This window comes from Puma concolor, chromosome C1 (assembly GCF_028749965.1).
Source record: "Puma concolor isolate L17-30 chromosome C1, mPumCon1.1.hap2, whole genome shotgun sequence".
In the NCBI taxonomy this organism is placed as follows: Eukaryota; Metazoa; Chordata; class Mammalia; order Carnivora; family Felidae; genus Puma; species Puma concolor.
Window position 1 is genome coordinate 15,402,551 of NC_141674.1, and position 13,340 is coordinate 15,415,890.

Sequence of the window (13,340 nt, forward strand, 5' to 3'; positions counted from 1 at the left end):
TGTGATGTTGCTGAGACCTAAAGGCCCTCTTTGCTATCCTCACCTCCAGAGAGCAGCCAAGGTAGCCCTGGCTTCATAGAAATAGCAAAGAATTCATTAATAAAACCACCTGGATCTGGAAGCTGCTTTGGGAGTTTTTCAGTAAGATTCCTAGTATCAGCTATGTTTTCAGGTAAAGAAACTTGTTTCTACTACAGTTTTAAATATTGCTTCTAATTCATTTGTTCTATTTTCTTCTACAGTAGCATCTATTATGTCTTTCACTTTCATTCTCTTCTTTATTAATGTTTGTGCATCCTGAACGTTCTGCAAGTCCAACATCTCCCATGAGGTTTTAACATTTCCAAAGCATACTTTCTCAACTGTAGTGTCTGGCAACACTGGCATGTGCTGTTTATTGTGATGTGTGCACAAGAAACATGTGTCTGATAAGAAAAGAACCAAGTTTTGAGTTTTATTAATTTTTACCGAGAGCACTGTCAAGAATATTGACTAGATGTAAAAAAAAAAAAAATTAAAAAAGAAGATGTATTCACTATGATGATATCCCTCCCACCTATCTTATCTTTGTGAATTCCATTTTGTGTGTCCTAATAGGTAAAAGATTGCGAGCCACTCTTCTACAGGATGTCCTACAACCTGAATTTTCTATTACTGCATTCTAATTTGCTTGAGTCTGCCTTACTAGACAGATACAAAGCCCCCGTAACCTCTTTAAAATAATTAAAATACATTTTCTAAATTCTGCTGTTTCGAAAAAGAAATCTATTCCAACAGGGAGGATTTTTATTGTTGTCATTAATACTTTGCTCAGTTCTCTTCTGCTGATTTCCTGTGGTCAGTTCATATTTGAATGTAGAACTGAACAGGACAAAGTTCAAGGACAATAATCAGTATGTGAAAACTGAGCTCAAACTTCTCCCACTTAGCAAGGTCTTAGCAGACAAACCCTCCCAGTTTCTGAAGAAGGCATGTTGTCATCTGGCATACCTAGTTTAGTGCATGCTGAAAATGATATTAAGCAAATGTTACTTTCTAGTATGTGTCCATACAAATCCTCTGATCTAGTGGTAAGGACATAAGGGAAGAACAAAAAATGCAGTCATTTGTGAACTGAGATGAATGACTACAGCGGTGGGTAAACTTACTTGACAAATGAGTGTACATTCCATTTTAAAACAGGAAAAATTAAGAAGTATCTCTTACGGTTTTTTTCTCTCTCTTGGCTGGAGGGGGCTGCTGCTGCGTAGGCACTATGATTGGTGCTGACTGATACACTGGCTGACTTGGGTAAAAAGGCGTTCCTAAAGAATTAGAAAAAAATGAGAGGAAGCATTCAGTTATTTTGTCAACCACTATAAGACTACTAATGGTACTGTGTCTCCAAACAAGCAGTTAAAAAAAAAAAAAAGTAACAAACAAAAACATTCCTCTTAATCATCTCTATCTACTAGCTCCCCTCTCTCTACTAAAGTGATCATGGAATGATTCCAAACACTGATCTTTTTGTCAGCATCCAATATGGAAACAACTAAATAACCAACTCCTGCAGACTGCCATCAGTTACCTTTCAAAAAACTAATCAAACTATAGCACTGCTTTTAAAAATCTATTCTGGGGGCCCACCCATTCCCTGCAATGAGATTCTTAAACAAGGGTTTCTGTGAATATGTTTTGTGTGTGGGTTTAGTCAGAGGCAAGAGAATATATCTGATCATCTTGTGGATTGGGAATGGTTTAATTCTTCTCCCTACTGACAGAGAACCACTGTTAGGCTTTTTTCTGCTCCAACAGCAGGACATTTGCTAAGCCTTGATGGTGGCTCCCTGTGACAGTGGTTCTATGTCAAATGGCACTGAGAGGTCAACTAAGATTCACTAAAGTAGAATTCACTGACGACCATGACAAAAGTTACACGGGTACTGGTGAGGGGGATGCCTCCTGATTAGGGTGGGTCCAATAGTGAATGAGATGGAAATGAAGACAGTTCAGCATAGGTAACTCCTTTTCTTTTTTTCTTTAAAAAAAATTTTTTTTTTAATCTTTATTTATTTTGAGAGACAGAGTGTGAACAGGGGAGGAGCTGAGGGGAGGGAGACACAGAATCAGAAGCAGGCTCCAGGCCCTGAGCTGTCAGCACAGAGCCCGACGCGGGGCTCGAACCCAAGAGCCATGAGATCATGACCCGAGCTGAAGTCAGGTGCTCAACCAACTGAGCCACCCAGGCACCCCAGGTAACTCCTTTTCTTAAAAGTTGTGCTATAATTAAGAGAAGCAAAAAAATGTTTGTTTTTTTCCCCTTAAGGACATGAATGAAATCATACACTTATATGCTGAAAGGACTAATCCAGCAGATGGGGAGAAAGAAAATAATAATGCCAGAAGGGGAGAAAAGAACAGCTGGAGAAGGAGCCTTAAATGTGTAAAATGCTGCAATCTACTGCTCAAGTAGAAGACTAGACTTTGTTAGGAGCACTGATACTGAGTCGTGAGAACAAGAAGGAAAAAAATGAAGGTATGAAGATAGTTATTAACACAGGCAAACTTTTTGGTACTTTAATAAACAAATAACGTTGGCTCTACTATCGCTGTCATCATCAACATCAAACCATCCCCACCATCATCACAATAATCTTCAAGTGGCAATTTCTTGGAAGCAATATGATTTGCAGTACCAGAACTGTGTAGGTCACAATCAAATTTGGAGAAGATCTCAACAGGGGGCGTAATGAGGATTTCAAAAAACTCAATGTAGAACAACACCGTAGCCAATCTTATTTCTGTTTATGTTTGTTTATTTTTGAGAGAGAGGGAGAGAGAGAGTGAGGAGAAGAGAGAAGGGACAGAGGATCCAAAGCAGGCTTTGTGCTGAGAGCAGAGAGCCTGGTGCGGGGCTAAAACTCACAAACCATGAGATCACCACCTGAGCTGAAGGTGGATGCCTACTGACTGAGCCACCCCAGCGCCCAACAAAATCAAGCTTACATAAGCAATTCTTCACTACCGTATAATGTCACTAGTTCTAAAACTCAGAAAACAATCCCCTGAAATTGGTTTCAAATGCTGCTAGAGAAGCAACACAATCTGCTCACCTTGCCATATTTTTTAAACTAAGTGAAAGGTGAATCAGCCCTTTAAGAAAAAATACAGATTGTTCTAATGAAACGGTTCTCAGTCAAACATAACTCAGATAGGGACTGGCATATAATACACATATAATAAATACCAGCTGAATAAACCTGGTAGCATACGATATCTCACAGAGTTAAACACAGCAGAATATCAAGTCAACTGTGGACCCCAGCAGAGCAGGCATTCTACCTTACCAAACAATGGTTATCTTTTAGAATATACTAATGAAACTTCTTATATAGTCAGAGGCATTTAAAAACATTTATTTGGGGGCGCCTGGGTGGTTCAGCTGGTTGAGTGACTGACTTCAGCTCAGGTCATGATCTCACAGCCTGCATCGAACTCTGTGCTGACAACTAAGAGCCTGAAGCCTGCTTTGGATTCTGTGTCTCCCTCTTTCTCTCTCGCTCCTTCCCTGCTTCCCTTCTCTCTGCTTCAAAAATAAATAAATAAACATTAAAAAAATTTATTTTAAGGAGCACCTAGGTGGCTCAGTCGGTTAAGGGTTAGACTCTTGATTTCAGCTCAGGTCATGATCTCACGTTTGGTGAGACTGAGCCCTGAACTGGGCTCTGCGCTCACAGTGTGGAGACTGCTTGGGATTCTCGGTCTCCCTCTCTCTTTCTCCCTCAAAAACAATTTTTTTAAAAAACAAAAAAAATTTTATTCTATTAAAAATGTGAATAACTTTTGCATACCATTTATCAATTAGGCCTGTTACTCAATGTCCCTGAACTTCTCATGCATGGAATGTAGCACTTTTATCTACATCAGGGGTATGGCAACTAACACCAAGAAGCTAAATCCAGTGCAATGCCATTCATTTTGTAAAGTTTTATTGGAAGACACTCACATACAATATTTTATCTATTATCTATGGTTGCTTTTTCACTAAAATGGCAAGAGTTGGAGCACCTGGGTGGCTTTAGTTGGATGAACATCTGACTCTTGACCTCAGCTTGGGTCCTGATCTCATGGTTCATGAGTTTGAGCCCCATATCTGGCTCCTCGCTGATGGCATGGAACCTGCGTGGGATTCTGTCTCTCCCTCTCTCTCTCAAAATAAATAATAAACATAAATAAATAAATAAATAAATAAATAAATGGCAAGAGTTGAGTAGTTGTAACAACAGAGACCAAATGGCCTGCAAAACCTATAATACTGCCCTTTATAGAAAAAGGGCTGGCATTTTTTTATCCTGATCCCTGTGATTCTCCAAACCCTAGTCTACACAAAATGTATTAATGATATATGGCAAAATTTATACAAGAATAACCACATTATGATAACACACACAGAGACACAACTATAGGCTTGCCAACTTGACATTTTGGAAAGGTCTGTTACTATTTTGAAATTATTTCAGTCTTGTTCCTTTGTTTTTAAAACAGTCTTCCTATATGAAATGATACTAACATTAAATAGCCGTTTTCTTTACAAGTCTTATTGGCAAAAGTAAAAAATCTAATAGTCTTGTATGTTTCTTCTTTTATTTTACTTTACTTTTTAAAATTTTTATTTGACCAGGACATTGAAAAATCTGGGAACCAATGGTCTAGTCAGCATTTACAGTTCTTCCCATTAATAAAACCCTAAACACAAATGTCAAATAAATGCACTGTACAATCCTGAAAGGCAGGAAGAGTATCTTAACATCTAAATTCTACAAATACCTAGCATGTCACCTTCTTTTTTTTTTTTTTTTTTAATTTTTAAGTTTATTTATTCATTTTGACAGGCAGAGAAAGAGCACGAGCAGGGGAGTGGCAGAGAGAGAGGGAGAGAGACAGAATCTGAGGCAGACTCCACACCAGTGCGGAGCCCAATGTGGGGCTCGAACTCACAAACCACCAAGATAATGACCTAAGCCGAAACCAAGAGTCAGAGGCTTAACTGACTAAGCCACCAAGGTGCCCTTGTCTTTTTTCTTGTTTTTTAAGTTTATTTATTTATTTTGAGAGAGAATGTGTGTGTGAGCGAGTGGCAGAGAGAGAGGGAGAGAGAGAAAATCCTAAGCAGATCTGCACTGTCAGCGTGGAGCCCAATGATGTTTGGGCTCATGAACCTTTAGATCACGAGAAGCTGAAATCAAGAGTTGGACATTTGACAGACTGAGCCACTATCTAGCCATTACTTTAACCCAGGAGCCCCTACCTAACACACTGTCTTATACACTGCAGGTCTTCCAAAAACCTTTCAAAACTTCAAATTTTCTATAGAAAAAAAATAAACATAGTGGCTAAATATGCAGGTTGGCAAATTAACACCAATTTATCCTGTAATATCCAAGAATAGTAACGTTGGTATACAACCACATCAATAATCAAAATATTAACACTACACAAATACACAATCAAATTCAACTTAAGATGCTGTAAAGTTTCCCACCTCTATGCATCATGGGGAACAATGAACAAATCTCTCAGTTCTCAGAAACTGAATATCATACCCAATCACCATGAAGCTCAGGAAAAAAGTAGAATGAAAATGAAAGGGGGAGGGAGAAATCACAGGATAGAGTTAAAAAAAAAAAAAAAAAAAAAGGAAAAGTGCTGGTTTGAAGCAAGGGAGAATGGGACCTTTTACCAGGTAAATTCTCAAACTTTTTTTTATCTTTCTCAGTATCACTGTCACTGCTAACCACACGTCTTTGTTCCCAAACCTAATTTTTTACACCTTGGGCCATCACCCCTAGTGTTGGCCTGGAAATAATTTTAGTCTTCCTGAGGTACTTTCCTGCTGTAACAGGCATCGAAATATTTAAGAAAACAGCAATAAGAGAAAACCTGAAAAATGACATTGAGCAAATACTACTCATTAGTTATTTTTCCACAACACTGTAAACACTGCAAGAATTAGAATTCTATGATCTTGATTACTGAACTTCATGGCAAGTAAAAATAATCTTTGAGAATCACTGCTTCAAGATTTAAACCCAAGAGAGGAATAAAATGTTAGTACACTAGAATGAACTAAAAGCTAAGGACTAAGAACTAAGAATTCTGAAAAGTAGGCAGGAAGGAATGAGACTAGGATTCGTTCCTCACCAGTTCAGCCAGAGGAAGGTCCTCTGCCCTAGAAGATAGGACTGCTGTCCTTCAGAACAGAGAATTAGGATCTGATCCCTATACCTGATGCCTTTTATTTATTTTTTTTAAGTTTATTTCTTTCTTTATTTTGAGACTGACAGAGAAAGAGCATGGGTGGAGTAGAGAGCCAGAGAGAATCCCAAGCAGGCTCTGCACTGCCAGCACAGAGTCCAATGCAGGGCTCAAAACTCATGAACCATGAGATCATGATGTGAGCTGAAATCAAGAGTTGGACATTTAACTGACAAACCCACCCAGGGGCCCCAATTCTTTGAAAATTAAAAAATTGTGTTAGCCACTTCAGTCCACGTGCACACTTTTACATAATTTAAATACACAGGATTTAGATTAGTTAGCTTTTTTTTTTTTTTTTTTTAGTTTATTTATTTTGAGAGAGCAAGAGCTTGAGCAGGGGAGGGGCAGGGAGAGAGAAGAGAGAGAGAATCCCAAGCAGGCTCTGTGCTGACAGCACAGAGGGCACACACAGGGCTCCATCCCACAAACCCTGAAATCATGACCTAAGCTGAAATCAAAAGACACTTAACCGACTGAGCCACCCAGGTACTCCTCTATATTCACTTTTAACCTGAACCCAAGATTAGGGCAAAAGAGGAAAGAGAGTAAAGGGGGGGCATCAGGATTAGATGGATCCAAGAGAAGATTCCAAGAAAAGAAAATAGGAAGGGGGATGTTTTTGGCTTCTAGACCATAAGGATACAACAGCTGCCTCAAGGTGGTATAGCTGAAGAACCTATAATCAATGGAAACTACTAGATCAGAGCTTTTAAGTCTGACAGAAAAGCATATTAACTAGTAGTAATCTTTACAACTAAAATATATGCCCAAATAATGAAGATAATGTAAACTTCCTATGAGAAGACTGGATTATAAATTATGATTCATTGCTAAAATGGAAAACTATGTAGCTTGAAATTCTGTAGATAATAAAATGGAAAGATGCCCAAGAATATATTGTGAGATGGGGGGGGTGGGGGTGGGGGTGGTGGTGAGGGGGGTGAGGGAGAACCAGGAAGTCTTAGAACATTATAAATTGTGTATGTCCATTTGTATTAAAAATCATTTAAATGTAAGTGAAAAAGTATGTATTGATCTGTTAAATCATTATTTCTTTAGGGAGAGGAGTAGGGAGAAAAATTGGATCTTTCAACTTCATATATTCTATATTATTTGTATTTTTCATCACTAAATTGGTTACTTTCATAACGAAAAATTATTTTAAGACGTTTTTCTCATCTTAAGGAAACTAGGGAAACAGTGCTTTAATCTGGATGACAAATTGCCTACTTAATGGATATTGGATCTGCATAAGAATTTCCCCAGGAAGAAAGAATATCTAACAAAGGGAACAGACATCAACAATATCTGAGATATAACTGCCCCTCAATATCCTGCTTTTTGTGAAAATAAACAAATACGGTCTGTATATAATAGAAATAAAGCCAAATATGTTATAATATTGTATACACAAATCAGCAAAATACTTCCCTACTTATAAACTCATCTATATTGTTTCTATATATACTGTAGTAATATTAAGAGCAATAAAGGGGGCTAGCACAGATTTATAATAGAATTTTAATGACATTTTCTGAGTCAAAAAGCCATTTATATTATTTATAAATAAATAGACTAGATTTCATGTATTTTTATTTTTTTTAGAGACAGAGAGGGAGGGCACCGGGGGGGGGGGGGGGAGAGGAAGGGGGAGGAAGGGGGAAGGGAGAGGGAGAATCCCAAGCAGGCTCCATGCTCAGTGCAGGATCCAACATGGAGTGTGATCCCACCAATTTGGGATCATGACCTGAGCCAAAATCAACAGTTGGATGCTCAATCAACTGAGCCACCCAGGCACCTCCATACTAGAATTTAGTGAGACATCTTTCAAACTGATTTTATAAATTAGAATATACAATTGCATTCCCTTTGCAACATGCGATTGAAAGAAAATCCTGTGGATTTTAGCATGTTCACTCTGACAGACAATCTCACCTTATAGTTTTCTTTCCACTTAATAAATTCTAGGTAATATCAACAGTCAATTTTATACTTAAAAATAATTTTAACTAGGACACCTGGGTGCCTCAGTCGGTTGAGCATCTGGCTCTTGATTCCAGCTCAGGTCATGATCTCACGGTTCACGGGATTGAGCCCTGCATCAGGCTCTGAGCTGATGGTGCAGAGCCTGCTTGGGAATCTCTCTCTCCCACTTTTTCTGCCCCTCCTCTGCTTGTGCTCGCTCTCTCTCAAAATAAATACATAAAGATGAAAAAAATTATTTTATTTATTTTTATGTTTATTAAAAAATTTTTTTAACGTTCTATTTATTTTTGAGACAAAGAGACAGAGTGAGAGCGGGGGAGGGGCAGAGAGAGAGGGAGACACAGAATCCAAAGCAGGCTCCAGGCTCTGAGCTGTCAGCACGGAGTCCCACACGGGGCTCAAACTCTTAAACCGTGAGATCACGACCTGAGCTGAAGTCAAACACTTAACCGACGGAGCCACCCAGGCGCCCTTAAACGATCTTAACTGGATTTAAATTTGCAGAATAAGTGCCAATACCAAGGCACTGAGGTGGTATGAAAACTACAAGTTCAAATGAAGTTGAAGGAGCAAACAAGGAACACTTCGATAATCCTGGCAACATTCTATGTCAGAGCTGGTGATGCACATGTTATTATTTTACTCTAAAACACATACATGGGAGTGTCTGGCTAACTCTGTAGGTAGAGTATACAATTCTTAATGTCAGGGTCATGAGTTCAAGCCCCATATCGGACATGGAGTCTACTTAAAACAAAAATAACACATGTAGGTAGTATGTGTTGTTTTGAAAATATCAAATATTTCTTAGTAAAAATACTTCAATAAAGCTGTGTCTTATATATACACACTTGAGACACTTAATGAAGCTATAAAGTGTATCATTTTAACAGTGTATCATTTTGAAAGTTGTACTCAGTCATCCTACCCCAACAGCCTACTAGTCACTGCTCTAGGTGCTAGGGATATAGCAGTGAACAAAACAACAAAATTCCTTGCCTTTGTGGATAGTACATGCTAGTAGGAAAACATTAACAAAGGCTTTGATAAATGGTGATAAATGATTGGACAAAAAGAAATCACAGAAGGGAGATAAGGTATAGTTGCCCCTTGAACAATGCACAGGTAAGGGGCACACTCGGCTCCCTTGCATCCAGGCCAATGTCCATGTATAAGTTTGGAATTCTCAAAATTTCATCGAATAGCCTACTGCTGATTAGAAGCCTTACCAATTAATAGTTGATTAACACATATTTTATACGTTACATATACTACATGTATACAGTCTTAACAAAAAAGCTGGAAAAAAACATTATTAAGAAAATCATAGAGAAGAAAAAATACATTTATAACACCATACTGTATTTACTGAAAAGAAAATCCATATATAAGTGAGTCCATGCAGTCCAAACCCGTGCTGTTCAATAGTCAATTGTATGTTTATTCTACCAGCAAAAATCCAGTAAAAATCCAGGTAATGATGATTTGGTTTCAGATATCAGAACCTTGAGACATGGGTTCTTTCCAATTACCAGCTCTTTCAGAAGACGTCGTTAACTAAATATATTTCTGTAATACTCTTTCCTGGTAAGCCATTCTCTAAAAGGCTTTCAGGTCAGAACTGTTTGCAACATTTTATTTAAAAATTCCTTACACCACTAAACCTCACTGCCTAAACTGATTAGCAAAACAACAAAATGAAATAAAACACAACAAAGTAGCAGAACTTGCTCAATATTTCATACATACTTACCATAAGCATTGGGGAAGTCCCCAGGTCCTGGTCCAGGATAAAAAGGCCCTGGCCCTGGTGGTTGAACTGGATATTGTTGTGGGGGCCCAACATACGGAGGGCCACTATGACGGTACTAGAAAAAAGAAATTAAAGACATTTATAAATAATATGAAGGTAGCTTACTATAAAATAAACAAAGAGCTGTGTGTATGTGTGTGTATATATAAGAGAATTACTTAAATAAAATGAAAACACTTGGTTAAATACATTAAAAAATGTTTGCTTGCCATCAAGATGCAGTGAGGATGGAGAGAAAGATATGCATTAGGTAAAACCTTACAGCAAATCAGTGCACAGACCGACATCAGCTCACTGTAAAATTATTTCAGGCTGGTAGCTTTCAACGAAATTGAATGATATCACAGGAACAACATTAATTACTGAGTCTATTTTAGAGAAGTTGGATGTGAGGAAGGGATGGGGGAAAGCCAGGAGATAAAAATAATTCCTCTAACAGCTTAGAAAAACTTAAGTAAAGAGATGTAGAAATATCTCCTTACAATATTATGGAAAATGACAAAATGGCAAGACTTATAACCACCAAGAAAGTTCACATATATGTTACTAAAAAACCACTGCTATCACCCACCCTACCTGCTTCCTCTGATGAGAATGTGAGTAAATCCCCACTCTACTGCTGGACCACACAGACCTGAGAGATACTTTACCTGTGGGATACAGTACTGAGGGCCCTGGGGCACTGGGTACGGCATGGGTAGATGGTTAACCATCATGATGTGCTGATTGGCCTGATACACTGCAGTGGGTGTCTGTGCACCAGGACGAATGGAAGGACTGCTGTTCGGGATGGTAGCTCTAGGAGGCTGTATCTGAGGCCTCTGAAAAAACTGAGGAGGGGAGAAACAAATATTTATATATATATTGTTTACAAAGGGAAATACGTAAATTTTACTATCTTGAGCTTTCTCCTTTTTTCCACTAATAAAAAGGTTATCAACTTTAATTGAAAATACAATGTACATGGAAAGAGACAAACTGTCTATGGCTGGGATCAAAAAACATATCCTACACTAGGCACACTAAGTCAAGTTGTGATCAATGCTGTCACACATATGAAAACAGGGCGGTCTCACTTTTAAAATGAAGTCTCAGCTAATTTAAACTAAAAATTCTATACCATAATTATTAATTTTAAAATCTGTGATAAAATGTAACAAAAGCTTGTCTCTCTAAAACTCGTTCTACTATATAAAAGTACTGATTATTTCACTAAGAGTAGGTGGCTCATAATCAACTTATTAAAAATTAAAAGCAGTCACCTAAAAACTACCATTCAAGTAATTTATAAAATATTTAGAAGAACAAGAAATCAACCTGGATATAAATACTTTCATCTCAGTCAAGTTAAATTAAAACTACCTATAGGGTGATGGGAATGGCCTTCCTTTCCTAAAAAGTGGCAACCCATATTAAATCGAATCCAATTTTACTTTCTTGAATAGTTTGCAAGAGAAGTGACAAATCTAGACAGACTTAAGAATGGTCTGGAAGGAAGAGAACTCAAATGTATCAAATAGCAGCCAGTACCTGTGGTCATTTATGGTTCTCACTGCAGGCTTACAAGCCTTGAAACAATATACCAATTGTAAATTCCCACCATAAATGCATGTATAATCATCAGCAACAATCAACTGTAATTGTCTCACTGTAATAATAATAAGGGAATAGAGCAATAAAGAGGCCATGCAGAACCAGTAGTTGTTACCTGGATGGGTCTGAATCCTCCCTTCAATTATGAAGCAAGAAAGCAGCAGGAAACAGAAAGAAAGCCAATGGAAAAGCTTATAGATCAGTAGGAAGGGGTAGGACACAGCATGCAGCTCAACAAAAATATCTTTGTATTTAGTAATAACAGGAAAAGAAGGAAGATTAGAAAATCAGAATGACAATTCTCCACTTGAGAATTCAAGGACACGTGGAATTGAAGAACCAAATCATATTTAATTGAAAATAAATAAATCCAGTGGCAAAAATATTCTAGTAGTAGCCACAAGTTATAACAGCTTGAGAGGATATGTCTACTTATTAGCACAAGTACAGTTGGGACTACTGATTCCTACTATTGGCTCTACAGACACCCATTATGTAATTTGGCATTAGTTATTCAGCTTCTCTATGATCCACTCTCCATTTTTAATGGAGAAAAGAGGTAATAATAAAAGTGCCATTCATTATTTTAAAGTTTACAGGGGCGCCTGGGTGGCTCAGTTGGTTAAGCATCCGACTCTTGTTGATTTCATGGTTCATGAGATCGAGCCCCTCATTGGTCTGCATGCTGACAGCAAAGAGCCTGCTTGGGATTCTATTTCTTTCCCTCTCTCTCTGCCCCTCCCTGACTCGCTCACTCTCTCAAAATAAATAAATTAATTTAAAAAAAAGTTTACAGAAGTCCTAAGAAATAACTAGGCTTTTCAAAATTTATCAGACCCTTCAGGACAGGAACCTCTCCACTACCACAGTATATAAGAGGCCACTTAAAGCTTTAAAATGGGGAAATATAAAACTATTCTTAAAATGTGGTCTAGCTCCAAAATCTCCTGAGTTGTTTCATATTCCAGACATGAGTACTTCTACTGGCCCAAATAAAGGCAAGGATGAGCTTTGACCTGTGGGCCCACTCTGGTCATATCCTGTCTTACTCTTCTTAAGCATCAAGCTACCCAAATGTGATAGAAGAAATAACTTTTCATCCTGTGCTCAATCGGAAGGATTAGGATCCAGCGCCCAAGGCTCATCCCCATTTGGCCTTCATAACCCAGGACAAAGAAAGCCCTAAAGAGATTAAGTCACAGAAAAACAACAGACAGTACAGCAGGAGAATGGAGTAAATGAGGGAGGCCATAGAGAGTAGCTGATGGAGATGAAAAGAAAGTACAAGAAGCAAAGTTGGTAATACAGGAACCTGGGCTGGGACCACACCAACAGCAATAGTCTTCTAGTTATTTCCACCGACACAGTGTTGGTAACAGACACAAGAATTTCTGTTGACTTCAACCAAGAACACTCAACTAGTAAGCTTTCCACCCTAGACTTCACTTCTCTGAATTACACAGCAGGTAAAATCTATTACTCATCAATGTATGTGAGCTATAAACATATTTTAGGAATGAACTTAAGCATTTTTATAACTTGGTTAATGTACTGGGGGCCACAGAACTATTACAGGTCTCAAGGAGAGAATAGTCATTCCTCTGCTCAACTAATTGAGCATTACTAGATATTAGATATAGTAGACAGAAAT

At 38.0% G+C, this 13,340-nt stretch overlaps 1 protein-coding gene and 1 long non-coding RNA gene across 48 annotated transcripts in view; one reads left to right on the forward strand and one right to left on the reverse strand.

The window, feature by feature from the left end:
- Nucleotides 1-2,583, forward strand: part of LOC147577828 (uncharacterized) — a 44,750-nt gene extending 42,167 nt beyond the window's left edge. For all 5 annotated transcript variants that reach the window (XR_015254523.1, XR_015254526.1, XR_015254522.1 and 2 more), the window contains one exon: nt 2,306-2,583. This is a non-coding gene — a long non-coding RNA (uncharacterized LOC147577828). The remainder of the gene's footprint in view (nt 1-2,305) is intronic.
- EIF4G3 (eukaryotic translation initiation factor 4 gamma 3) overlaps nt 1-13,340 on the reverse strand; it is a 315,852-nt gene that overhangs the window by 129,702 nt on the left and 172,810 nt on the right. For 30 of the 43 annotated variants that reach the window (XM_086715923.1, XM_086715919.1, XM_086715905.1 and 27 more), the window contains 4 exons: nt 11,805-11,825; nt 10,747-10,926; nt 10,037-10,151; nt 1,207-1,304 (listed from right to left, as the gene is read on the reverse strand). In XM_086715923.1, coding sequence (XP_086572049.1) covers nt 1,207-1,304; nt 10,037-10,151; nt 10,747-10,926; nt 11,805-11,825 — 414 coding nt within the window. The remainder of the gene's footprint in view (nt 1-1,206; nt 1,305-10,036; nt 10,152-10,746; nt 10,927-11,804; nt 11,826-13,340) is intronic. The other 13 variants (XM_086715926.1, XM_086715928.1, XM_086715925.1 and 10 more) reach the window with 1 other exon arrangement.